At 40.0% G+C, this 27895-nt stretch overlaps 4 protein-coding genes across 5 annotated transcripts; 3 read left to right on the top strand and 1 right to left on the bottom strand.

Annotated features, from left to right (window-relative positions):
- The first annotated feature begins 2282 nt into the window (after nt 1-2282).
- LOC137952276 (LOB domain-containing protein 37-like) lies at nt 2283-3429 on the top strand. Its single transcript, XM_068799395.1, has 2 exons — nt 2283-2582; nt 2703-3429. Exons 1-2 carry the CDS (start codon nt 2399-2401, stop codon nt 3155-3157), a joined length of 639 nt encoding a protein of 212 aa, XP_068655496.1. The 5' UTR covers nt 2283-2398; the 3' UTR covers nt 3158-3429.
- A 10734-nt stretch (nt 3430-14163) lies between these two features.
- On the top strand, nt 14164-17051 carry LOC137951108 (uncharacterized). 2 transcript variants are annotated; one of them, XM_068797707.1, is made up of 7 exons: nt 14164-14495; nt 15304-15541; nt 15635-15825; nt 15924-16159; nt 16289-16532; nt 16623-16730; nt 16832-17051. In XM_068797707.1, exons 1-7 carry the CDS (start codon nt 14262-14264, stop codon nt 16973-16975), a joined length of 1395 nt encoding a protein of 464 aa, XP_068653808.1. In that variant the 5' UTR covers nt 14164-14261; the 3' UTR covers nt 16976-17051. The 2 variants fall into 2 exon arrangements, with proteins under 2 accessions (XP_068653808.1, XP_068653807.1); XM_068797706.1 differs by lacking the exon at nt 14164-14495 and adding an exon at nt 14773-15222.
- A 173-nt stretch (nt 17052-17224) lies between these two features.
- Nucleotides 17225-19455, bottom strand: LOC137951109 (uncharacterized). The gene is made up of 5 exons (XM_068797708.1): nt 19387-19455; nt 19186-19306; nt 18995-19098; nt 17559-17690; nt 17225-17446 (listed from the first exon to the last, which is right to left on the bottom strand). Exons 1-5 carry the CDS (start codon nt 19387-19389, stop codon nt 17420-17422), a joined length of 387 nt encoding a protein of 128 aa, XP_068653809.1. The 5' UTR covers nt 19390-19455; the 3' UTR covers nt 17225-17419.
- Nucleotides 19456-22652: 3197 nt separating this feature from the next.
- Nucleotides 22653-23870, top strand: LOC137952151 (pentatricopeptide repeat-containing protein At5g02860-like). Its single transcript, XM_068799217.1, has 2 exons — nt 22653-23100; nt 23353-23870. The coding sequence occupies exons 1-2, from the start codon at nt 22653-22655 to the stop codon at nt 23868-23870; spliced, it is 966 nt and encodes a 321-aa protein (XP_068655318.1).
- The last annotated feature ends 4025 nt before the right edge of the window (nt 23871-27895 follow it).

The raw sequence follows: 27895 nt of genomic DNA, 5'->3' as shown, positions 1-27895 counted from the left end.
GTCCCAGACGACAGGCCATGGTTACAGACACAGGGCCCATAGTTGTCTTTCACCCTTCGAAATGCGAGATCCCAAAGGCAAAACATGGCGTGAACTAATTGAAAAAGCTTCTTTACCCTTCAAAAAGCACGGCCTCGCTTGAAGTACCTTTCAAAGCAACAAAAGGGGGAGGAGAGCAATGAAGACTGAAGACGAACAGACCTGCATTATTAGTTGTCTGTTTCTTTCTTGTTCAACTTGAACCCAAGAATAGAATTAGAAGCCGTCTCCTATTAGTTATCTAATCTTCTTGGAGTAATCGAGCTTAGATTTTCCATCGGAAGCGATAGCACCAAAGCGTCGAACTTGTAGATTCGGAGATGATAGAAACTGGGAGAGATAAACAGCGAAGGCCGAAGTGATCGAGGAGCAGCGTCGCTCTCCCAGAGATCCGTCAACGCTAACATTATCTGGCAGCTGACGTGCCGCCTTTGTCGTGAAGCCATCGCTCCGTACTCGGAATGAATTTCTTCTCCACTTCGGATAAGGCCAGCCGAACTCGGGGTCCACGCTCTTGTTTTCTCATGGCGAGAGGATAATCACGACACGTAAGACTAATAACAGCGGACGAGCAGCCATGAAGATCCAGAAAGGAGCTCTGCCGGGACTGTACTCATGTCTCTCTCCCTCTCTCCGGAATTTTAACCCTAAGCAGAAAGACAGTGCTGCCATTGTGTGTTTTTATAAAGCAGAACGCAGATTGATGGATTCTTGTGGTTTGTATTGATTCGGAAATTGGGTGAAGATCTTCGTCTTCTTGGTGTCGGGTGTCCTGGATTTAGGCTTCTTTGTCTGGTTAGCTAGTCCTTGATCGAGATGATCTGCAGGGACATGGGAATTGACAATGGCTCCCACTTCATCAACTTGCTTGCAGGATTCTCTTTTGAGACACACTGTGAAGGTGTTGCTGTTTACTGTAAGAGACGTATTTGTTTATCCTTGTACAAAATTGCCCATCGACTGCTACTGGTAAAATATATACAGTTTATTAATTCCAATTTAACAAGCAAAAATATTAATAAAAATACCCTGAAGACAATGGCATCATATCCTATCAACCTTTTTTCTGCTTTTTGAGTTTATTCTATGTGGGTTCTTATAAATAAAGTGAAACCCATATAATATAAGGTAAAAAAAAAAAAAAAAAAAAAACTCATATTTTGATCTTTGCATTGATTATATGAGCTACAAAGAGCCATTGATGCATACATATATATAGAAATGATTTGTATTTGGTATAAGTTTTTATTATACTCAATAAATTTCTAATATGTATGGCCGGTTCGGAATCCACAAACAGAAAAAAGAAAAAAAATGTATTTACGCGTGTTTGGCAGCAAGAAATCATCGACAGAATATCACTCTCTTAGTTAATAATTTTTCTTTCACAAAATGATAAGATTTGGGGAGAAAATCAAAGAAATAAAAACTTGAGTGAAAATTTTAATAGAAGAGAAATATAGTTTTTCTTGTTTGGATACATGTAAAAAATAAAAAATTAAATAAAATAAATAAATTTTAAAATTTTCTCTCAAATTCCTATTTCTTTTATTTTCTCCTCAAATTCGATCATTTTGTGAGAGAAAATTTATTAACTACGAGAGAAAATTTTTTTGCTTTTCTATGGGTTCCAAACACATCCTTAGTGGTTCAAGAATTGGTTAAGAATCCATTTAACCTATTAAAACTATAATAAAAATATATATTTAATAAAATGTAATCAACTAATTTAATATAACACATTTAAGAATTTTCTTCAATGATAAAAGAAATAATCAATTATTCCTTTTTAATATTCAAAGAATAGATGTTTATTTTCGAATAATTACTTAAAAAAAAGGTGGTAAGGAGATGAGGTCAGAAGTGAGAAGAGCGTATCTAGTCTGGACGGCTACGGTTCTGAACCTCCCTTCAAATCGATGGGCTTGTCGGTAATTTCACCAGGACCTGCCAATTTACACGTCACGCTCCAGCCTGCAAGTTGGTTTTATCTTTTCTCCACCTTGGCCGTTTCCCATACATTTCTTTATAAAGCAAATGAAGGCCATCGATTTCCACGCCGATAATCCAACGGCTGACGGCCACCAGTCGCGGAAACACGGAGCCGTCCGCACCCAGGAGTTTGGAACTTAACTCTAGTTACGCCGTAACCACGCCCCCCCTACCCAGCATGTATATATCCACCTCTGCCCCTCCACCCACGCTTTACTACTCTCTCTCTCGTTTTTCTTCTTCTGCTTCTCTGTCCCTGTATCTGTCTTTCTTGCTTCGCAAGGCAGCTCGGCATCTAGGGAGCCTCTCCTCCTCGATAGCGATAAACTGGTTTCTCTTCGTCTTTAATGTCCGATCTCGTGCGACGATGAGCTGCAATGGTTGCCGAGTCCTGCGAAAAGGGTGCAGCGAATCTTGCATTCTTCGCCCCTGCCTTCAGTGGATCGAGAGCGCCGAGGCACAGGGTCATGCTACGGTTTTCGTGGCTAAGTTCTTTGGCCGCGCTGGTCTCATGTCCTTCATTTCTTCCGTCCCTGAGCAGCAGAGGCCAGGTAGAGAACGGGGAATTTAATTGTTGTAATTTGGGTTCGAGAGATGGATCTAATTTTTATCTCTAGCTTCGGAGGTTCTTGTGTGTATTTTTATCTTCTTGTATGCTTTTCTTCCTCCAGCTGTTTTCCAGTCTCTTTTATTCGAAGCTTGCGGCCGTACGGTGAATCCGGTTAACGGCGCGGTGGGGTTGCTTTGGACGGGGAACTGGCACGTCTGCCAGACGGCGGTGGAGACCGTCCTCCGTGGCGGGACTCTGCGGCCGTTGACGGAGCTTCCGTTGCCGGAATCGGACGACGCGTCCGTGGCGGAGGAGTCCTGCAACAAGCTCCACGACCCATACTCCAGGATCAAGACCTCTAAGAGGAAGAGCGACAACGCGGTTAAACTGCAGGCGTGCGAGCTCGATCTCAGCTTGATGTCAGGGTTTCCCACGAAGTCGTCGGCGAGCGGAGCAATCACCACTCGATCGGAGAAACGCCGGTCGGCGACGCCCTCGGAGGAGGAATCGGTGACGACGAGCATCGAAAGCGATCAGGTTTCGGGCGAACGGAAGCTCCTCAATTTGTTCGTTTGAGGCGTGCTGTGTATGATTTTGAGCGACCGGAAGTACCGCGGTTCTCCGCCGTGCCGTCCTGAGGCGTTTTGTGTAGGATTCTCCCTGTTTGCCCGGACATTTCGACGTTTGTGATTGAAATTCCGGCGAGGTTTTGTGATCCCGGCAGCCGATCCCCTCTCGTGGGGGAAGATGAATCTGCCGTTATGGCTGTGGTGAATAAAATAATTTTCTTTTTTCTTTTTCCAAATTCTTCGATTCTCTTTACATATTTCGCATTGTGTAGAAACATTTATTTTTCTCCAATTTCTGTTCCTCTCCAACCAGCTACCTCGTTTCCGCATTACAGAAAGGCCCCCTCTCTGTAATTTCCCTCCAGAAGAAGATAACAGAGCATACGAAGAAACCCGTAAAAAACGAAGAAGAATACAAGACGTACTCCATATCACTCTCACTTGACCGACACCGCACAAATCGAACCTCTGACCCCGATTAACACCAGACACGTTTCCTACTGAACTACCCTTACTCCCTTGCGAAATTCCAGAGATAAGCTTATGCTCGTGAATTCGATCCTCTCCTATCTGGAGGGTATTTTCGTCAGTGGGACGGGCGAGTTGGCTGCGTGATTATCCGAACCTGCAAAGCTTAAATAGCCTTAAACATCAAATTAGAAGAAAAGAAAAAAAAAGCCGTCGAAAACGGCAAGACGAGACATGCAAAGAGAAGAGGTCGGTGGTGGTGGGCCCGCCCAAGTTGCGATTATTCCAATTTAAAAAAAAAAAAAAAAAAACTCTACTCCACTCTTGAGCGAGAAACTGCGAGACGGCTCTTGGGAGTTAGAAAGAGGCAGAGAGAGAAGAACGGATGGATGGGGGGTGGAGTGACAGTGGGCCCATCGAGGCGCTGTCAGAATTTTCTGCTCCAAGTGGGCTGCGGCGCATTTCAGCGTCGATTTCGGCGGTTCCTGCTCCCTCGGGGTGGGACCATTGCCGTCCTTGATTTTTTTCTCTCACGTGGGAGAAGCGCCGCGCTTCGCCGCATTCGCCTTCAGTAGGCCCCACACAGAACCTTCCGACGACCTCGGCTCCACGTATCCTTTCTCATTCATAAAAAGAGGCTGGAATTAGAGTTAAAAACTATTGCCGGCTCGTATGCGGTCTGTGCTGCCGGCACACGTGGCCACGTCATGCACGTGTGTGGCAGAAGGGATCTGGGCTTAATCACCCGGAATTGAGCTGAAAAGCGGGTTTAAAGAGAAAGGATAATCAGGAGAGGGTGATATGCGCTAATCAAATGATAAGTAGGAATATGCAGACCCTTACATTATCTGTATCGGTTACAAGCCATAGTGCATGATGCAACGGTATTGGATCCGATATGCATAGAAGAATGCGTAACCTATATTTTTGCAGGGTATTTTGAAAATGGTAATCATATCACCTGATACGACCACAAAATAAGAGAATGATGCCTTCGATTGGCTTTTTTCAAAAGTGGGATGGCGTAATACCAGCGATTATAAAACGAGTAAGGAATGATCTGTGCGTGACGCGGACTCCACCCGTTCCCGGAGCCCCGAACAAATGAATTTGGATGACGAGGAAGCTTCTTCTTGCGACCCCTTCTGTCTCCATCCCCGCTTCGTAGTTTCTCCGCAAAAAAAACCTTTTCCACCTCACTCCTTTGTCCGTTTCCACACGCACCCACCCAATCAAATTATTATTACCTGCAGGTTCCACTCATCTCTTCTTGACGAATTTTATTCAATTTTTAATCTTAAATCTTGTAAGAATCCCAACCCATGCATTTCGTTATATTTTATGTTTCGTTTGTTAATTCCGTTTTCTGGGTGTTTGATAGGGGAGAGGGATAAGGATAAAGATGGGTTCAGGCGGCTCCTTGAGACCGGATGAGGCCGTTTTTAGCTGAGTGCCTCTGATTGTTTTTTTCATTTTTTTAAATAAATTGTTTCTGTTCTGTTCTTGTGAAGACAAATTGCAATTGGTTTAGGTGTTTGGCTTTTCAGATTCGGAATGTTGGGGGAATGGTTTCGCTCCTTTCAGCTGTTTGAAGATATGCCTCGGTGAATGGAGGAGTACGAGATCTCCACCTCTATTGGACGAATGGCTCGGAGGCGTTTTGCCCTTTCAGTGAACTGAAAGTCACCGCTCCCTCAAGCACGGAGTTTGGTGTAGGAGTTGGGATCCTATTTGGTAGTTATCAGACCATGAATCTCTCTGTAAATTTTTCAAATTTTAAACTGTGCCTCTTTTGCCGTATTTTAAACATTAGATTCTTGGAAATAAATTAAAACCCAGTGAAGGGCTACCGAGGAATGAGAGGAGGAAACTGGAACCAGTTCCATTGACCAAATGGAAGATCCCTGGGCTACAGTTTTCTTTTCCAGTTCATGCATCTGCTTTGCCTTGGGAAGGCAAGTTTTGGAGTTTATAGGCTCATTCTGATTTTTTTAATTGTGATTCTTTATTCATTTTTTCTTATTAAACAGTTTCGATGGGTTAGTAAACCCGTGATATGAATTTAGAGTAATACTCAAGGATGAGCTACTCAGGCCAGTCGGTCGTCACTGAATGAAGAACAGAAGACCAGTCAATTCTGAACAGCAACTTTTCAACTTTGATTTTTATTTTTTTTCCACGGGTTGACCACTTTGAAGTGCAATTGTGTCCACAGAGATGGCTTATACTGGTTTAATGCTCTTGGGTTCCTTACAGCTGGTTCCACAAGTGGATTCTGATAAAAGCTTTTCATTTTCTGCCCAGAAAGATTGGTTCTTTTTTCCTCAAACCTTTCTCTTTCTATTAGCTATTAGGTGAAGGAATGATTCTAGGTAGTGTTATAAAATCTCAGCTGGTTAATCAGCTGAACTGGGCTCATTCTAATCCTAGTCTGGATCTGATCTGGTGCCCTCTAGTGTTGCCTACGGTAAAACCCAGTGAGGTTGAAACCTGCTTGACCTAGATCAACAGATGAGATTGAAAGAACTGGTCACTAGTTAACCGATGACTAAAGCCATATTTCTCAAAGGTCAAAGTATGAAAATTTAGTCAAATGATCAATTAAATGTCAAATCAAGGATTCAGTCAAAATAATAATTAAGGCTTGATTAGAGTCAATTATCGAGATCAAGGCTTGATTGATAGTTAAGATGAAGTGAATTTTGTAGACTCATAATTGAAGATCAAATCATAAGGGGATGCTACCTAAGAACCAGCTAGGCACTACATAGCAACCAGGTGGCATAAAAGGTGACACATGGTGTCGTAAGAAGACTCCACCTTAAAGTAAAGATGGCAAAGAATTAGGTGAGGTGGCAAAGGATAAGTTTAAGGTATAAAATCTTGATCAAATAGAGAATGAGACTTATCATATGGCTTCTCTTTTTGTATGTGGACATAGTCAAGGGAAAGAGAGAAGATAGGGAGAGAAAAAGGTGGGGAGGTGGAACCACGACCACCACAAGGTTCACTGTAAGCTTAGAGGACCGGTAAAGAAATTTGAAAATAATTTGAAAAAGAAATTTGTGAGGAAATTTTGTTCGTCAAGTGAGAAAGGTCCTACCAAAACATCAGATCATCAAATTCACTTTGAGCCTATGTTAGATTTTTGCACCCAGAAGTAGCAACAGGTAATTTGTCTTCGTCGCTACTTTGTCACCATTTTGGATCAACTATTGGGATACATGATTAAAATTTTCTCATCAAGCACTAAGTGGCGACCAACTTAAAAGTTGCAGTTAGTCGATCAAGGAGGTTGCAGTTTGTTCATCATGTTAAGCAAAATATAGATTAAGTTCACACATGGAGATCAAATCAACAGACCAAATTAGAGAGTGGATCCTACACCACTTGAAAATTTTTAATTGTCATATGCTCTTGTACAAATGGTAGTGCCGATTTGCGAATTGGCTCTTTTTTAAATCGTCATCTTCCGAAGGGTGGGAGACAAAATAATTTTTTTATCTATGTTTCATTATTAGTATTCACCACCCAAGAACCCTTACCTAGGAAATTCTACTATTTCAAAGCTCTAATAGTTGGAATTAAACAAAGAGATTTCGACTCTCTTTAAGTCACGTGTAGCTCAAATACACGTTTTTTACAAATACAGCTGACCCTTTCTATCTTAGATTAAATAGGTCCTAGATGAACCTTTCACAAAATAAAAACAAAGAAAGAAAAAATCCACTTACACCCGTTTTACTTAGAGAGTACCTTCTCCTTGAGAATTCCAAGTATCCACTTCGTTTCAGCACAATGAGAGTATGTAGGAACTTGACTATATGAAATGCATGGAATTAGTAGAGGAAATAGTTGAAAGTATGCAAGGTTGTGACACTTTTTCACTCAAAAACACTTTAGAGATGATTTGCAAAACTTTGAGAGTAAAGGCTTACGGATTTGCCAATAAATTTTCATTAACTTCTCCATGTGAGGTTTAGTGGGGTATTTATAGATTCCCCAAGCCAAACTAATCATTTTTTGCCCATTTGCAAAAATTAGTATATTCATTGATCAATTACTAGAAAGTGATTGATCAATTAATCATGTATAACGGCTCTTTTTTCGTCAAGATGTGACTTATTGATTGATGGATTGATCAATCAATATGTTACTGTTTGTCTTGAAAAGTTAAGTTGATCAATCATTACTAGGGGATGATTGATCAATCAAAATTTCCTCTAGCAGTGCAATGCAAGTATGTTCAATCAGTGAGTTTTCTATTGTCGATCATGCTTTATACCCATAAATAGCAAAATTATGTGTGATTGATCAATCATGTGGGACAATCGATCATTCCATGTAATTTTTGCTTGCCTAGAAATTATTGATCGATCAATCCAAATGGTCGATCATGCTTTATAACATGAAACAATCATATTTTGGATGATTGATCAATCAACTTAGGTTAATCAATCATGCTTTATAAGCTTAGCTTATACACTTCTAGATAATCATTGGCAAAGGCTGATTGATCATTTTAGTGCAAACTTAACAAAGTTGACTTTTAAATCATGAGAATGATTGAATCTAAGTACTCTATCTTTAAAAGGATGTGTATGATATTTTAAAACATATGTAAATACAATGGATGTCCTAAAGCTCCGTGTTTAGCATTGTACCTTAAGAGAAGGAGTTTGGAAGACCCTTTTACATATTGACTGAGTTTTGATTTATATCAATGACTTCTAAACTCTAGTCTTGACATTGTCCTCTTCTTCAAGGGTGCATATTCAAGTGTTGTCTTTCAATGTTACTTGAGGTCTTGACTAGACTAGATCGTTTTGAGGCTTTAGACCTTGAGATGCATGTCTCTTGAAAGTAAAGTATCTGAAATACTTAGTTTGAAAATTATCAGCTCTATTAAGTTTTGTTATGATCAAAAGTCATAAGAGAGCCAACATATGGTCAACAGTATAAAGGCCCATGCCTTGGTTGTTGCTTACCCATACATCTTCAATGCGATCATTACACATTCGGGCACTTCTTTCTCCCAAAAAGGGGCACTCGTTCGTACTTCTTCTATGATTTGCATTGGCTTTATCACTCATGTGGTGACAAGGAATCTTCCAACAATTAACCTTCTTTTAAGAGAAAAAACAACAACCAAAGTGTGTCTTTCTCCATAAAAGACGAAAGGGCAACAAAGTTACTCAAGCGTAGTAGTCACTTTAGCAACTTGTCGCCCTTTTAGTAGTTTGCCAAAGATGCAATTTCAATCCTTGAGCACAACTTTGGTACCTATTGTCGGAGGTGGTTCCGGTCCACCTCTCTTGATTAGGTTGGTTTTCCGCACTTAAATGACTAGTCTTTTAGGTTGCATTGGCTAGCCTCTTGACATGGTATTAGAGCCAGGTCCAACACGTCATGCCTTCAAATCTCGTGAGGAGCGGTAAGGGGCAGGGTGGGTGTCAGAGGTGGTTCCGGTCCACTTCTCTTGATGAGGTTGGCTTTTCGTACTTAAATGACTAGTCTTTTAGGTTGTATTGGCTAGCCTCTTGACATGGTATCAGAGTCAGGTCCAGCACGTCCCGCCTTCGAATCCCGCGGGGAGCGGTAAGGGGCGGGGTGGGTGTCAGAGGTGGTTCTGGTCCACCTCTCTTGATTAGGTTGGCTTTCCGCACTTAAACGACTAGTCTTTTCGGTTGCATTGGCCAGCCTCTTCACACTTATGATCATCAAACATTTCAAGAAGTACTGCAATACTGTTCCTATAATCCATGCATTCAATATTTCATCGCCCTTGAATGATGTTTCACTAGTTGTGTCACTAATCTCATCGCTTCTAATCAAGGTTACCGCGATGAGGACACAAGCTAAAACACTCGAGGACCATATCGCTGAATTACACCAAGCAATGAAGAAATGGGATGAGCATATCTTGGCTAGAGATGCTCAAATTGTACTACTCATGAACAATCTAGAATTTCTAGTTGCCAATATGTGAGAATCCTCTCATGCAACAGACAATCACAAGCATCCACAAGTAGTTTGGCCAATCCACTCCTCAATCAACAAGGCATCCAAAGTTCCAATTGTTCAATGGCAGTGGGATCATAAACAACACATCACCCACTTAATCAAAACATGAAATAATGCTGACATCTTCTAGTGAAGCAGTTCGGTCATTCTTTAAAAGGAAATGTGTTTGATTAGTTTATTGAACTTCCACAAGAATCCATTGATAGCTTGGAGCAACTAGAGTATGAGTTCTTGAGTTGTTCTACACTACCTGCTGCACTGTAACTCTAAGTGAGCTCACCAACTTGAAGCAACGAAAAGGGGAAGAAGTGATTGATTATATCAATCGTTGAACAAACCTAAGCCTTAACTAAAAAGAGAGAACCAACTTATCGACTAAAACTGAGATCAATGTGTGCATTGGAGGGATGATATATTTCTTATGGATCTAGAAGTCTAAAGATTTACAAGAATGAGTAACAAAAGCCCATTGCATGGAAATCCTCATCGAGAATAACAAGTGAAGGAAAGGCTCATGTTGATGGCCCTAGGAAGAAGGCCAAATTTGTTAATACTGATCCAAAGCCTCCATCAAATGATTCATCAAAAGAATCTCATGCCACTGACATAGTTGTACCCACTAAAATTGTCGGTAAATCTAAGAATGGTAGCATCCATCAGAATGTAATATATGTAGAGATTAGAAGACCCCGATGAAAGAAAGACAAGCAAAGTCATATCCTTTCCTGGCTCACATGCACCTGTTGATGTTGGAGCACCTACTAGAGAATCAAATCATACAATGCCAAAGCCAAATAGGATGGAAGATATGGAAAAATCAATGATCCAAACTATTGTAAATTTTATAGGATGGTTGGCCATCCTATAAAAAAATGTTACATTTTGAAAGATAAAATTTTGGAATTAGCAATGCAAGTCCATGTTGCTTCACAATGTCTATAAAAGCCTCAAAGACAAGTTGTGAAAGAACAAACTGGGGAGGTGTTGATCATAAAATTTTCATAGAAGAAGTGACATCTTTCTTCTTAAAGTTTAGATTGTTTGATATATTTATCACTGGAGTTGAACAAAAAGTAGCCAACCTCATTGGAACTCAAATTCCTAGAATACTTCTTTCTAGGAAAGACGAAGATGTAGGATGGGTACAAGTGACATGTAAGAAAAAGGTTATGAGAAAGCATATGCATCAAAGCTTTACCAGGATAGGCGACTACAAAAGAAAATAGTGAGACAAAAATATAAAGGATAAAATCATTGCAAAGATGATACCACAAGAAAAAGAGGAGTGCAAGCATAGGCATGACATGGGCATGGGTCTTTGTGATCTCATGCTAATGACCTTCTTTGGACAAAGTCAAGCATCCAATGGGTGTAGAATGATTGATACTTCTCCTCTAGTTAAGTATCAAAGCAAACAAAAACAAATTCAGTCTCGTGAAGTGCTGAACAAAGTCCTCTCCTCATCGAAAACATTGATTGTAGAAGTGGAGTTGCTTAGATGTCTCCCAATGATTTATCAACTATTGTGGCTCTATGTTTGCCATGTATCTCCTTCAAATAATAAGATCTTTAGCTTGGTTTGAAGTTCTCTATTCATGTCAATACACATAAGAGAGCGGTCGGTGAACAAAATCCTCTTTGATTGTGTTTCTACAATCAAAGTCTTCCTATTTGAACCATGAAAAGCATTGGAGCAATGGTAAATGACCTTGCTATGAGATCTTTGATGATCCAAGGTTTCAATCAAGAGGGGCAAATGGCTTTGGGGATGATCTATCTCAAACTCTATATCGGTGAAATGGTCTCTAGCCCGTTATTCCTTGTAATAGATGCCAAGACATCGTATAACTTGTTACCTGTGAGTCCATGGCTGCATGATCTTAGGATTGTTCCTTTGACTCTTCATCAATACTTTAAATATTGCAAGAGTGGAGAAGAAAACACAACTTCTGTGGAAAGTCAGACTTGAGATTACAAGGTTATTTAGATACTGACATGGCTGGAGACATTGATAGCAAGAAGAGTACCACTGGATATGTATACATATTGGGTGGTACAACAGTTAGCTGGGTCTCTTAGTTATAGTAGATAGTTGCTATTTCCACTACGGATGTAGAATATGTTGTCGTGATCGAAGCCAGCAAAGAGATGGTATGGTTGCAATTTTTCTAGGAAGAATTATGACTCAAACACTGGAAGAATGTGTTGTATTGTGATAGGCAGAGTGTTATTCATTTAGCAAAGAATCCAGTTTATCATACCAGAACAAAGCACATACAAGTGCGTTATCACTTCATCAAATTGGCTTTGGAGGATGGAGTCTTAGCACTTGAGAAGATTCAAGGAAGTCAAAATTCGGCTAATATGTTGACAAAGACTGTTATGGTTAAGAAATTGAAGTTGTATGCAACTTTAATTAGACTTCTCTTTGAAGATTGAGATGTTGGTTCCGCTGTAGAGGAGATATTGATGACGGATTAGTCTCCAAGTGGGAAATTTTTAAGTTCTAGAACCTAATCAACGCCCTACACTTAGTCGGCTTACAAATCGACCTTGGCGGTAAGATCGCCATAGGGTTGGAAGAGGGACAGGAAGCCCCCCTCTGAGGGAAGTGGGGGTGGAGCCCCTGCCTGGTTCACGATATATTAATTGTTGTTTCATTAAGGATAGTTTGGGAATTTTACTTTTGTATCGTGGTTGCCCTAATTGTTTTTTATAATTGAGGGGCACCGCTATTAGGGTTTAATCATCACCGAGAAGGAGCTAGAGTTGTAGCCCGAGAGTGGTTAGAGAAAACACATGTAAGTGTGGGTGATTTCTCTTGTAAACTATTTCATCTTTATAGTGGATTACTGCACTGGCAAAAGACAAGATGTAGTCTCACCTTGAGGTGAACCTGTATAAATCTTGTTGTCTTTATTTCGTACTTGTTTTTCCTTTCTTTCGCGATTACTATTATTGCTCTCATTAGTTTGAAATTAGGGCGTCTAATTCCTAACACAATTTATCTTTGTTTTATATCTACAATTATATTTTTAATGAAATTGATACTTTCACTTAGAAATCTCTGGTGTAACTTTTTTTATTGCATTCAATTGTATCTCTCCTATTAAAAGGTATTGTAAAGCAAAAATTCCTTGTTGTTCAGTCAATCAGCGTAAACTGACTTTGTATATTTTTGTAAATCGATTTGGGTCTAGATGCCTTTACCTAGAGTTGTTAGCCATAAGTCCCAAAGTGTTTTCGATAAGTGTTTTAAACAAACCAATGATGTTTAAAATTGTAGATGTCGTTTGGCTTTTTATAGTGGGTATTTTAATTTTTCAGAGCAAGAGTTCCCTGGAAGTATAGTAATCTTAAATAATAATTGTGAACCACTATAAAATTTTGGTGTAGTGGATGTGTTGATTTGAGTGTTGTTAAGTTGCAAATTATTTTGATTTGATGAGTTGTTCCCCTTGCTACCTTTTTATAAATATTAAATCTAAGGAAGGCTCTCAGCATTGGTATGAGTTTTTGTGAGAAATTGACAAGTATCTTCACTAGATGAAGAATGGTGTCATAAGCACTAGATAGATATGATAAATGGCTAGGATAAGCAATAGAAGTCAAAATTTCTTAGACTAAAATTTGAAGTCTACATGTGCACTAGAGTCAAACAAGATAAGACCAATCTCTTTATCCCATAAGACCTAGCAAAGAAATTAAATGGCTATCAATACAGTAGCCATCCCTAATTTTCTTCAGGTATATTTGAGACATTATACATCTTTCTAAAGGAATGCTTCAAAGATTAGTGCTTCACAAAAATCCTATGTGTGAAGAAAACAATGAAGGAAGAGTGGAAACTTTAGAAGGAAAAGCCTCAGAAGAATCGACCCCAACTAAAAATGGAACTTTTGAAAGTTCTCACTCAACTGTACTTTGGCTTGAAGGAGTTCAGAGACTCCATCTTCCAAAAGATTGATAAGATGACCAAAAGATTTGTTCAGATTGAGCACAATCTTGGAGTCCCTCCCCTCTCATATCATTCTAAGATGGATGAACATTTGGGAGAAACCAAAGACCCAATGCCTACAGAACCTCAAAGAACTAAAATCACAGCTATAATGGAGGTAGATAGGCATACATTTGAGAGGGGAAAGAGAGATTTAGAAAAAAAACTTGATTGATTGCTTCTTTTAGCCAACACCCCTATTTATAGCATTATTTAAAAAACTATTTGGTCAACTAGGATTATTTGACTCAACGAGAGATTCTAAGAAATTGAAAGGATTTCATCGATCCAAAAGAGATTCTAGGAATTAAAATATTAAATAAATTAAAGATAAATCCAATTTATTAGGATCTTATCTCATCAAGAAGGTTCAATTTATTATTTCGATTTTAATTGATAATTTATCACATAATTTCTGATCCTAGTTACGAGTAAAAACTCTATCTTGATCTCTCCATCAATCATTAACCCAAATAATGTGAAATTTTTAATTTGTGGAGAAGAAGTTCAGCTATCGTTTTCACAACCGAAATACCACTATAATTGCCTCCTCCTGTCATTTGCCGCTCTTGCTTTGCATAACGGAAGTCTGAAACATCCCTCTTCAGCTCTTTGTGCCAGGATGACGCCAGCCACGACTCCTCTCCGGGGTCCCAGAGTCGTCGTGCCGATCGATGTGAAGAAGCAGCCATGGAAGCAGGAGCTTCCACTGCACAACCGTTGGCACCCGGACATACCTCCGGTTGCGGAGGTCTCCGTCGGAGAAGTGTTCAGAGTGGAGATGGTAGATTTTACCGGGGGAGGCATAGGTCACAACTACTCAGCTGAAGACATCAAATTTGCTGACCTTTCCATCGTAAGTCTTCTTCTTTTTTCCCTTTCATCTGCAGTAAAGCTTTCAGTGTTTTGTGTTGGATCTTCTTTGTTGCTTTCTCATCTTGAAGAACTCCTTCCAAATTTCTGCTTTCAAGAAGATGGGTTCCGGATAGAAATCACAGCAGGAAAGAATGTTGCATCACTCTTCAGAATAGAAAATAGAACTGAAAGCTACTCTGCTTCTCTGCTACTGGTAGTACATTTATCATACTAGTATACCAAGAAGAAAAATGAATATCAACTGTTTGAATAGTCCAATGATGGAGATTGGCACAGTGAAACACCATTTTCAAGGCGAAAAGACAAGCGTGACCGCCCAAGAGAAGAAAACAAAAACCCACATCATGCAAGCCCCACTGAAAAGAATCTCTCCCCTGCTTCCCGAGATCTTTTACACAGGTAGAAAAAATGAATGGCCTTCAATCCACCCTTGGTTCCGTCATCTGGGAAAACCAGTGACTGTGATCTTACATCAGTCAGTTCTATCCATGGCTCCTCCAACCCCAAGGGTGGTTGTTCCCATAGACCTAAAGAACCAGCCATGGGAGCAGAAATTGCTCCTACACAACCGTTGGCACCCTCACATTCCCCCTGTTGCGACAGTCAGAACAGGGGAGATCTTCAGAATAGAGATGGTAGATTGGACTGGAGGTCGAATAGGGAACAACAGCTCGGCCTCCGATGTTAAGTCCATTGATTTATCTTCAGTAAGTAATGCTTTTTGTTTCAGAAAGCAGGAAAATGAATACTTCCGCTGAGTAGCTCTATCTTTTGCAACTATCTGGTAGGTGCACTATCTCAGTGGACCATGCAGAGTCGTAGACAAAGATGGTGTGCCGGCCAAGCCGGGCGATCTTCTTGCAGTTGAAATCTGCAATTTGGGTCCTCTCCCAGGAGATGAATGGGGTTACACAGCAACATTTGATAGAGAAAATGGTGGAGGGTTTCTCACTGATCACTTCCCCTGTGCAACCAAAGCAATCTGGTACTTCGAAGGAATTTATGCCTACTCCCCTCATATTCCTGGTAAATCTCTGTTCTTGGTCCTTTTTCCTGTTTTATCATAATTCATAAATCTTACAAGATAGTTTGAATAGCTTCAATTAATCTCGTGAACAGGTGTTCGATTTCCGGGTTTAACTCACCCGGGCATAATCGGCACTGCGCCGTCCATGGAGCTTCTGAAAATATGGAATGAAAGAGAAAGAGAAGTGGAAGAAAAAGGGGTTGGATCTTTGAAGTTATGTGAGGTCTTGCACTCTAGGCCATTAGCAAACCTTCCATCGGCCAAAGGATGCCATCTCGGACTGGTAAAAAATTTTAAAAACAACACTCTCCGAGTCATCTTGATTCTTCAATCTTTCCTTCTTGGTGATACTGGGTTTCAAATTCCTTTCTCATTTTTCAGATCAAACAAGGAGCCCCTGAATGGGAGAAGATTGCAAGCGAAGCAGCAAGAACAATCCCAGGACGAGAAAATGGGGGAAACTGTGATATAAAGAATCTAAGCAAAGGATCAAAGATATACCTGCCTGTGTTTGTTGAAGGAGCAAATCTTAGCACGGGAGACATGCACTTCTCTCAGGGGGATGGCGAGGTCTCCTTCTGTGGAGCTATTGAGATGAGTGGATTTCTTGAGCTGAAGTATATCTCTTCCATCCAACCATTGCCCATAACGAGTTCTTTATTTAATAGTATTCGGCCCCTTCATGGAGACTCTGAAGGAATCGAATCTACTGCTCACAGAAATTTGACGCAGTTAGCTTCCTACAGGTGCGAGATTATCCGGGGAGGGATGCGGGAGTACCTGACTCCAATGGGGCCGACGCCTCTGCATGTCAATCCAATCTTCGAGATCGGACCAGTGGAGCCGAGGTTCTCGGAGTGGCTGGTCTTCGAAGGCATCAGCGTGGACGAGAGAGGAAGGCAACATTATCTTGACGCCAGCGTCGCCTATAAACGTGCCGTACTCAACGCCATCGATTACATCTCAAGATTCGGATACTCCAAAGAACAGGCTGGTTCCCTTTCCCTTCTCTCTTCTCCCTTCCGCAAAAATCGAACGGCAATTCTCACTGTTGTTGTGCTCATGTTGGGGATGCTGCAGGTGTATCTGCTGCTGTCGTGCTGCCCATGCGAGGGGAGAATTTCAGGGATTGTGGATTCTCCAAACGCTGTTGCTACTCTCGCCATTCCCACCGCCATTTTCGATCAGGTAATTGAGAATCTTGGCTGTGTATTACTGATAATAATGTACTCACATGGCTGAATCTTTTTGAAGTAAAGAGCTGATTGAGAGGAGGTAATCGTTTGCAGGACATTCGGCCAAAGGCAGGGAGGGTGCCTGTAGGTCCGCGGGTGGTGAGGAAACCAGACGTACTGAGATGCTCCTATGACGGCAACTTGCCCATTACCGAAAATCCCGGGGCGGCGGCGGCTGCCTCTTACACGTTCTCGTGATTCTGAATGTCTTGTAACATGCAAATCACTGATTCTGCTCCTATTAAGCTTTCAATAAAATATTTTCTTACAGAAATGCACCACATCTCCTTCCCAGAGCCAAGGTGAACAAAAGAACTCTCATCTGGATTGGATCATCCTTAGTCCTACTATTGATAGGATCATCCTTAGTCCTACTATTGACAGTGCATTTGTTTCCAACAAAGAACCTAGTTTCTTAACCTGCTAAAGCAGTTTTGCACAAGCTCATATCAAGACTGTAGTTCCAATTAATCCCCTCAGAAAGGTAACATAGATACTACAATCACTCCAAATAAATAGAGCAGTTAAATAGAAGGAACAAGCTCTAAAAGAAGGGGAAAAAAACTCGTTGTCACAACAACATCCTCAGTCCAAGCCTCTATGAGTTCGAGACCCATCACGCCGAAAGGTTTCCATGCATATCTAGATGAGGAGCTTTTCGATGGCATCCTGCATTTCACAAAAAAATTAAAAAGAAAAATCCAACAGGATTAAATTCATGAACTGTCAACATCTCTGCATGAAAACAATCAGAAGAATGATACTCAGGAGACTAGAATACCTTGAGATGTTGTATCTGTGATTTCAGTTGGCTGCCCTCATTGCTCGTGACAGAACAGGCAATCACGGGTCTTGTAACCCCACAAGCTCGGCCAAGTGCTTGCTTTGAAGGAACAAACACGTATGGAACATTCTGACAAAATGGAATGAAAATACTCATTAGGTTTACTAGTTCTTTATTAGTAGCTACAATCCATTTCTTTTGAAACAGCAACTTTGAGAAACCTTCATCAAAGATATACAGAAGTTAATAAAACAAAGAAGAAGATATATACCAGTTTAGCCCTAATACTTATCAGGATACCTCATCTCTATGCAGTTATTCCATTATCTCAGAACATATCATCGAGGGGACTGGGACACAACAGTTTCACCAATCTTATTTTCGGTATATTTGTTACATCACAAAATTTGAATATAATACTTTGTCTCTTTGGAGAAAAATAAGGTATCTGTTGCAACCATATATCTTGATGAAACAAGATGGTTAGTTTAGATGATTCACTTACTAAAGGTAATTTCCATAGAATTGGACATATAAATTTCATTCATGAGCCAATTATTCCATATGGCATATGGCTGCATACATGTCCTAGATATTTCTAACATAGAGAGTTATTTCTTTTACAAACATTTTTAATGAGTAAGAACTCAACAACATTGATTTAGTTATCTTTTTACTGAAATGAATGCTTAGTTATCGTAAGTTCACTTGAATTAAAATTTGAGGTTTTTTTTTTTGCAACAAAAAACCTATAAACACCAACTATTCAAAAGACAAGAACTACATTTGAAAATGTGAACATAGCCAAATTGAAAGAAGAACTGCACTAAAATCCTATCTATCTCTCAAGATTTTAAACTAGCAATTGCTCTTGAATCTCATATAGTCTCAATCAAATTACTTCACATTTCCTGGTTTCACAAAAAAAAAAAAAAAAAAATTCTGTATGATCAACTATTTGTCAACAGTTTGAATATAAACATTTACATGTCTAGTGTAATTTGGTTATTGCTAACTCTCATTGCATAGTATGAAATCTAACAAGTCAAACAGACACATGTAAACAATATATGAAGGCATCTACAGACTAGAATTTCTAGTAAGAACAAGATATTTTCGACAGGAAAAGAGCCCGGTGCCAAATACCAAAGAAAGATGTAGGAAATAAGTTCTAAACAAGAAACAATTCACGCCATGCTATACTTTGAAACACCCCGAAAACAGAAGAAATGCTTAGTCGTAAAAAGTCCAAAACGAACCACTGTCTACTACTCTGCCATTCTACCAACAGCGAAAGCTATCAAAGTATACAAGATGCACAGAATAAATAGTGATCGAAATGCCCTGCATAGAAATCAAACCGCTGGAGTTCTCAAAGCTGATTAAAACGAAAAGAGAGAGACAGAGAGACAGACAATGAGATACAGGTATACCTTATCTTCAGCAAGAAGGGGCAAGTGTAGAAGAATTTCAAGTGGTTCTGTATCAGCCGCCATTACAATGAACTCCGAAATACCCCTGTTTAGAGTCTTTGTCGCTGAAAACCACAACCCATATCTCCCATTAAAACAGATTCACAAACGATCTTCATGAAGCAAAAAAGACTAGCATAATAGGTTATTACCTTCATTAGCGCCCTTCTTAAGCTGTTTATAGTTGGCAGCCTGTTGTATCAAATCCAAAATAGTTATGGTGAGCTGCGCATCAGCTAATGGGTATGCTTTTGGATTCACAGCTTCAGTACCCTGAAAAATCAAGCTAACACCCATCACTAACAAAGAATACACGACTCGGAGAGAAACCAAAAGAAAAATTAATACGGTACCATGTTTTGCTCGGATTTGAGAGAAGCAACGAGGAAGAGTGCACAGGCAGTCTTATATGGGGTTTTATAAACCAGAGAGGAGGAAGCCGAATGTGTGCCCTAATTTGGCACGTGAGCGCTCTCTCCGTAGTTTTTCTCATGTCACATGGATGGGATGATCCCAACCGTCCAACGGCTCCCTTGCGTGTGCGGATTTTGGCTTTGCCACGTAAAGCTCGGTCTATGACTCGAGTGGTGTCGATCGAAACACACGCCGGGTGCTTCTACACCTGGTTAATAATCTCTTATATTAGCAAGGTATAAAAAAATGAATAAACTCATTTATATAGAGAGAGAAAGAGAGAGACCAAGGAGGGGTTAGTGCATTGGTTCAACTTTAAATTCAATTTAATGATTTAATTTAACTTCAAGTTCAAGTTGGGTGTTAATGTAGACGAGTTTAAGTGCACTTGAAATAGTTTCTGGTATTAATGCCCCGAAATAAAAAATATAACCAAAACAAGAGAATGAATAACTTGTTATAATATACTTAAATAGAACATATATACCTAAACAAATAATTAACCAAAATAAACATGATTACGATACTAATAAGTAATTAAATGTATAATTAAAATATATTAATATACTAATTAATTAAACAAGATATTATATTAATTAATGGTTGCAGTTTATTGTACATTAATACAATAATTACGTGTGACAATTAATTTTGTATAGAGTAATTATAAAAAAATGAATAAATAAATAATAACATAAACGAATATAATAAATAAATTTATTTATTTATTAATAACATAAGATATATTTTAACATAAAAATGAATAATTAAATAAAAATAACTGATCAAATGGTAAATTTAACAATATTTTAATTACCACTCTTAAATCACTAATTTAATACGATAATAAAAAATAAATATATTATTTTATCAATAACACAAGATATATTTTTATGTATTATTTATTAATAATATATTTCCATTAAATTTAAATCCATTGGTTTAATGAATTATGAAAATGGGATAATTAAACCAAAATAATTGATCAAATGTTTAGTTTAACAATATTTTAATTACCACTATTAAATCAATAATTTAATACGGTAATTAAAAATGAATATAATGAATAAATAAATAAATTATTTTATTAATAACACAAGATGGATTTTTTACGTAGTATTAATTAATTATATATTTTTACAAAAATAAAAATGATTAGTTTAAACTAAAGTAGATCATAACGTAATTTTAGTATAATTCTTCCTTCAAGAATCAAGGGCAACAACAACAAATAATGTCCAAGCAACACACACATCGTGAAATAGCAAAAGCAACGACACAACGAACAGACTGCATGACACAAGTGAAATTGAAGTAGAATGGGGAAATCAAGGGAAATTGATGTAGAATCAAAGAAATCGATGCCAAAATGGGGGAAATCAAAGAAAATCGGGAGGATTTTTAGGGGAGAAGAGAGCAGTGAGAGGGAGAAGGAAAAGGGAGAAGAGAGAAAGAGAGAAAGAGAAGAAATAGGGAGGCCGAGAGGGAAAAGGGAGAGGGAGGGTGAGAAGGAGAAGAGAGACGAGAAAGGAGAAGGGAGTGCAAGGACGAAGAAGCCGAGAGGGAGAAGAGAGAAGGAGAGAAGAAAAAAAAATTCAGAAGGAAGTGACGCGTCCTGATGGCTTCAAGTGGATGACTCAAAAAATAATGTGGATTCCCGATTCCACAGCTTAAGCCTTGGGTGGGTTCATCCCAATAACTTGGTTCATTCACTTGAAGTTGGTACTGGTGCACCACTATTGTCTTCTTTGAATGACTTAAGTAATCATGATGAACTTCATCTCCTGATTCATGTTGATTAACCCCCCCTAAGTGGGAGAGAAAGGGGGAGAGGGAGATAGGCTATAGGAAAGGAAGAAGAGAGCAAGGCAAGAGAGACTTGAGGAATATGCTTTGATTGATTTTTACTTCAACGAAGATCTCTAAGATCTCTATTTATAATTTTTCTATTATATGTTATGTACTCCATAACATCTAGAGTTACTAGTAGACGTAGGCGCTAAAGTATGTATTTTCTAGGTTTATGAAAATAGCAGGGTTAGATGTAATTTCCTTTAATTTGGTGGGCCATTGTGTGGCCTTTGCTTGTATGCGTCATCTCTAATCCTCTTTTATAAGGAAGACGGGTTCTGGAATGAAAGCAAGTATTGAGCAATTAGAGTAAACGAAATCAGGTTCTCCCTCTAACGAGGCCCAAGGTGGAGCTTCATTCGAAAGCTCTTTCGTATCAAAAATTGGTCGCTCGAAGAACACTAAATCCTTCTTCACGAAGCCGTTCAATCAGGTATCACGGGGAGATTGTCGGGTGACACAATCCATGGCGAGGGAACTCAACAACTTGGTATCAGACAGGACCACCGTCGGCGATTCCTCCTCTCCAGCTGGTTTACGTAATTACATCGACGAGAGATTAGGCTTGAAACTCAAGCACTTCGGACTGAAAATGCAGCAATCTGGACCAAAATGCAGGAAATCAAAGCGGCTATTCTCTAAATTCATTTGTGCCTAGGTGGATGGGTTCCACAGGATGCTCCTCTTCCGGGAAGTTCCAACAAGCCTTCCGACCAGCCACCTCTTCACCCACCCCTAATGTCTCCTCTGCATCCAGCACAGCATAACCCAGGGCGTGTCCATCAGCCCCTTCACCCCCCACCACCTCCACTTCCTCTATGTCCAGCTTATCCAACAACAGAGGTTGTCCACGACACAAACCACAAGTCGGAAAATTCCGAACCTGACTCTGTCTCGGAAAAAATCCCAGCAGTGATGCCCCATATGGTTGTTGCTCGCCATCGGGAGCAGGTTCATCTCTCCCTCTCACTACCACTCTCACCCTCCGAATGGCAAACCGACTTGGGCACGACCTCCCTTCTTTCGGCAGACTGTAGCCACTTGGGAACAAGCTCTCTCATTCCAGCAGCCTGCTAAGAGGAACGAAAATGTAACATTGTCGTTATATTCTCGAGAGGACAGGCTCATGACAGCCACAATGTTCATTCCAACCATTATGATTATTTGCATGATCATACCATGGGTAGCAAACATTATGGATTCAAGGGAGGTACTGCCGAAGAGATGAAGTGCAAATCTAGAGAGCTCTCATCCGAATTGACCTACCCTTACAGAAATCAGAATGGATTTGGAAGGGACGGGGATTGCCACCTCCACATAGTTTATCCAATCCGCAGAGAAGATGTTTGAGATAATGCCCGCTAAGAGTATTTCTTCTGGGAACTCTAGGTTCTCTATTTTTATGAGGCACTGGTATGCCCAATTTCATGCGTTCCACTCCACAGACTTGTTTCTTCCAAGAACCAGCACTGCACGTCTTGGTTTTGAATCTGAAGCTTTTGTGTACAATGCATTGATTCATATTTGTGCAACATTGGGTTGGGCCACAGAGGCCTACCCCGTATTTGATGACAGGACACGCAGCGATCTGGTAACATGGAACTATATGCTCCCTGCATATGCACAACAAGATGACCCACTAACTGAACTAGAATTTTTCACTGGGGTGACCGACAGTGGTCTTCAACCGAATGTGTCATCTATTGCTTTTTTTATCGGAGACACTCAAAGTGGGCAGTCTTCTCATTGTTTCATTCTCACAAGAGGATGGACGGCAGAGAATATGTTCTGGAATGATCTTGGTGCTTGCCCAATATATATAGGAATGCTCTGAAGTATTCAAACAAAAGTTGGGTGGAGGGTTGCAATCCTACCAATTGAGACGGGAGAGGCAACGACAATTTTGCCCTCCATTGCAATGGGAAGGCTTCACCTTGCCGAAGCAAGGAACACCAAATTCCCTACCACTGCTACAACAATTTACCAACGAGCACTCACTGCTCTTCGTGCGTCCTCTCAATAGACTTATAGTACCGTTGTTGCTACCAACTCAGGCCTAAACCATATTGGTCTACGGATGGAGAAATTACTTCAAGAGACGAAGTATGTTGCTGTTTGTGAGCACATCATCGGGTATGGCAGCTTTATGCAAGATTTTATTAACTTCTGCCTCATGTTTGTGAATGGACGTCTTCTGCCCTATACAATGCATATCCACAATCAAATGCAGATATTGAATGTCCCTACTGATTTCTTGACCTATACCATCCTCTTCATTGCCTATTGTCTGGCTGGGAGTGTAAGGAGAGCACAAGACATTTATGAGGCAATCAAATTAGTTGGGTCTTGCAGATATAATTTCATCCCCTATAGCAGAATTATAAAGGTCTCTGTAGAGGCCACAATGTGGCATTTCGCACGGGAAATACAAGCAGAGACAGTCTCAAAAGGTGTTCGTCCTAGTGTTGTCACCTGGTCATCCTTGCTTAGTGACTTTGCTACAGCAGATCTAGAGGAGTGTGCAATTCACACAGTTGATAAAATGCTCCTCCTTGGCTATGAACCTTCATGAAACCAGTATAACACTAGCATTACTTACAACATTGTCCATCATGTTGCTAGTTCCTCGCAGACAGGCGCTGCCACAAATGTGCATGTCCGGTTTGCTCTGGGATATAAGTCTGTCATTATTTCAGATGCTTATATGAATTTTCGGACAACGAAAGCAATGGGGCTCCTCCCCAATGCCATTGTAGTGTTACATAGCCTCTACACGGACGGGTTGATTCAAGGCGCTATGACGCTATTTGGGTTAATAAGTAACAAGTGTACAATCTCTATAATTGTAATCTATATGGTTGTAGTGGACAGTTGCTGCAAGGCACTCAAGTTTGAAGATGGTCAAGGGGTTTTCTGGAAAATGCAGACAATTGGTATCTCTTCCAATGCTTGCAGCTATACAGTTTTTGTTCATGGCTTGTGTCAAGGGCAGCAGCTGAAAGATGGGATTGGGTTTGGCATTGATATGTTGGAGGTTGGGCATTCACCAATGGTTGCTACTTTAACTGGGTTGGTTGAAAAGAGATTCGTAGATGCTCAATGTGTTATTCAGCAGTTAATAGAGAAGGGGCAGACAGCAAGGGCTCACGTAGGTAGCTTGGTCGGCTTCACAGTCAGATTTTCGTTACTACTGCTCTGACAACGCAGCAATGGGTTTAACACTTTCCCATGTTTGTTGTTGTTGCATTCTTGGGGTGGGCAGGAGTGCCACTTCCCATTTTTCAAATTCTTGCGGTGATGGCAATGCAGCAATGGACTCCACCAAAAAAACTCAAACCAGTTCAAAGTGATGACGATGAGTAGCACCTAGCATATGTAGGAAATCCACATGTATCACAGGTTGCATCTATACCTCATGCAAATCCAGGTCATCCTGTTTAGATCTGTGCACACAAGTTGCCCAACAGAAAACTAATATGTCCCTCTTTCGACCAGCAACATAGTTGCGTTTATTGGAAGAACGAAAGTGCTACCTTTTGTTCCAGATCCATCCAAGGCATAGCTGGGTTGTCCGGCGCAGTTTTGCCACAGCACAAAACCGTGCTGCCAACAGTGGCACTGCTGAAAACAGTGCTCATAGTTCCTGTTGCAATCAGCCTACTGCCCAGTGAGTAGCAACTGGTGTTGTCTGGAATATTGACAAAGGTCAGATGGTTCGATTCATGGAAAGTTGGGTTCTTTGCTGATTATGGTGATGAGGACCACACATGCCGGGACTTCCTAGTGTTGTTTCTGTTACCTGACTATTCATCTGAACTACAGGACACATGTAGCATGGATAGTTCTAGGGGGGAATGCGCCAATTTTGTGGGACCTGTCGGCTGGCCTAGCTGCCGAGGACGCTACTTGGGAACAGGTGGAGACTCCCACATATTGACCCACTTTTGAGCTTGAGGACAAGCTCTTTTTCCAGAAGGGGGGTGATGTTATGGACTCCATAACATCTAGAGTTACTAGTAGACGTAGGAGCTAAAGTATGTAATTTCCAGGTTTATGAAAATAGCAGGGTTAGATGTAATTTCCTTTAATTTGGTGGGCCATTGCGTGGCCTTTGCCTGTATGCGTCATCCCTAATCCTCTTTTATAAGGATGACAGGTTCTCTCTCTGACGAGGCCCAAGGTGGAGCTTCCTTCGAAAGCTCATTCATATAAAAAATTGGTCGCTCGAAGAACACTAAATCCTCTTCCACGAAGCCGTTCAATCTAGAATCACGTGAAAATTGTCGGGTGACACGATCCATGGCAAGGGAACTCAACATTATATGTTTAAGAAAATTACTCAATCAATTAGTTTCCTTAATTATACTCATTAATCAATTAGGCTTCCTAATTATATTAATCAAGAGAACGTTATAAAATCAAACGAGAGAATCTAAAAAACTTCTAAATCAATTAAAATTTTGTCTTCTAGAGATTCTTTAACAAAGGAAAATAGAAATTCTAGGAATTCATCAAAATAAGGGAGGTAAGGTTCTCATTTCTATCCTTAACTTTTAATGTTTTTTTCATTTTTGCCCTTGAGTATCATTTTCCCCTTTTGCCCTTGAACTCCTATGCCCCTATGCATGTACATGGGTCCACATGTGTGCCACCTTTTTGTAGCATGGGTCAATGGAAGAGTGCTTGTTTCAGCTTCGATGGATAGCAAAGTGGTAGAATCGTTTATGCTTCTCTGAATCCCTTCTTTAGTTGAGAGACATGGAATACCGAATAGATGGTGGATTCATCTGGTAGCTACAAATGGTATACACTTTGCCAATTCGTTGGAGCACTTTGAAGGGTCCAAAAAATTTGGTGCAAGTTTTTTATTCTGTCTAGTAGCCAATGATTGTTGTCGATACAATTGAAGCTTGGGATAGACTCAAATGCCTATGGAAACTCAACTTCATTGTGTTTGTGGTCGTATTGACTCTTCATGTGTTGTTGCGCTAAGGGGGGGTTAGTGCACATGACTCAGGACATGATCTTCATGCCCATTATGCAGTTCATGTCCAGAAGTTGTTAGGGAGCACCGAAATTCATGTCATGTACATGATCATCCATGACTCAAGAGTTCATGTCCTAAGAGTAAACGGCGGAAAGTGTTTTCCGCCCGATTTTGAGAATCATCTACATGACTCACACGTGGGGCTCTCTCTGGCTCACACCATCTCGCTCGTTTCTCCTCATTTTGTTCCCGCACCTCTCTCTCATTCCCGCAGCCCTTTGTCGTCTCCCTGAACCCCGAGCTCTCTGCTCCCTCTCTCGTCTCCGCCGTCCCTCTTCGGTCTCCCTCTCTACTGCCTCCATCTCTCGCTGTTAACGTCCTTCCGGCGTCCTTCTCCTTCTCGGACTCGCTCTCCCTCTGAACCTACCGCTCGCTTCTCCCTCTTTCTTATCTCTCTGTCTCTTCTCCCTTTCGGCATCTCACTCCCTTCTCCCTCACACTATTATTTTTTTCCCCAAAAGACCTTCCAATTTCTTGCGATTTCCCCTGTTTCAGTTTCGATTTTTTCAATTTTGACATTTGGGCTTCGATTTCTTAATTTCTACTTTGATTCGGCATCGATTTCCCCATTCGGCTTTGATTTCAGCCATTGGCTTCGGTTTAATAGCCATCCTCCCTCTCGACCTCCGTCGCAGAGCACGGGAGGTCGAGCATTTGTTGCAGAGCTTCTCGGCCTCCCTCTCTTCTCCCTCTCTGCCTACCGTCGAAGTGCCGCCTCTACCGGCATTGCCCGCCGCCGTTGCCCGATGGCTCACCCCTGAGGAAGACGACGACAGTTTTTGCCCCTGAGCATTTTTATTTATTTAATACATTTATTTTATAATTACTATATTAAAATAGTGATTTAATAGTCATAATTAAAATATTTTTAAAATAAATATTTGATAAATTATTTTGGCATAATTATCCGATTGCTATAGTTAATTAAACCAATGGTTTTAAATTTTGTGATAATATATTATTAATTAATAATACATAAAATATATTATGTAAAAATATATAGTGTGTTAAATTTATGATTAGATCAATTTTTTCTCTTAAATTATTCATTTTTATGTTAAAGTATATCATATGTTATTAATAAATTAATAACGCAACGTATTACTTTCATTTTTTTATTTATAACGTTATTTATTTATTATTTGTAATTAATCATGTGTGTATTTCATTGGCTCATGTAATTACCATATTAATGCATAATAAAATATCTAATTCAATTAATAAATATATTAATATATTTAATTATACATTAAATAATTTATTTGTGTAGTAATAATGGTTGTTTTACCTAAATTGAGGTTTAAAGATTATGTTGTAATTAAGTGTACTGTAAAGGTTTAGAGATTCTCTTATTTTTTATGTTTTTCTTATGTTGGGGCACTAACACTGGAAACTATTTTCCAGTGTACATGAAGTTGTCAACACTAACACCAAATGCGAAGATGATCTTCATGTACATGTTCTTCATGAACTTGATCTTCATGTATCCATTTGGGGGAATCTTTTATCTCTTCATGTTCTTGAATTCCTTTGAAGTCAACTTTAGCAAT

Source organism: Aristolochia californica, unplaced genomic scaffold (genome assembly GCF_029961685.1).
Source record: "Aristolochia californica isolate CCGP_79_NKW_82.1479 unplaced genomic scaffold, dmAriCali1.0.hap1 SCAF_15, whole genome shotgun sequence".
Lineage (NCBI taxonomy): Eukaryota > Viridiplantae > Streptophyta > Magnoliopsida > Piperales > Aristolochiaceae > Aristolochia > Aristolochia californica.
Note: the sequence above shows the minus strand (reverse complement) of the source record. Positions and strands in the feature narration are given on the sequence as shown.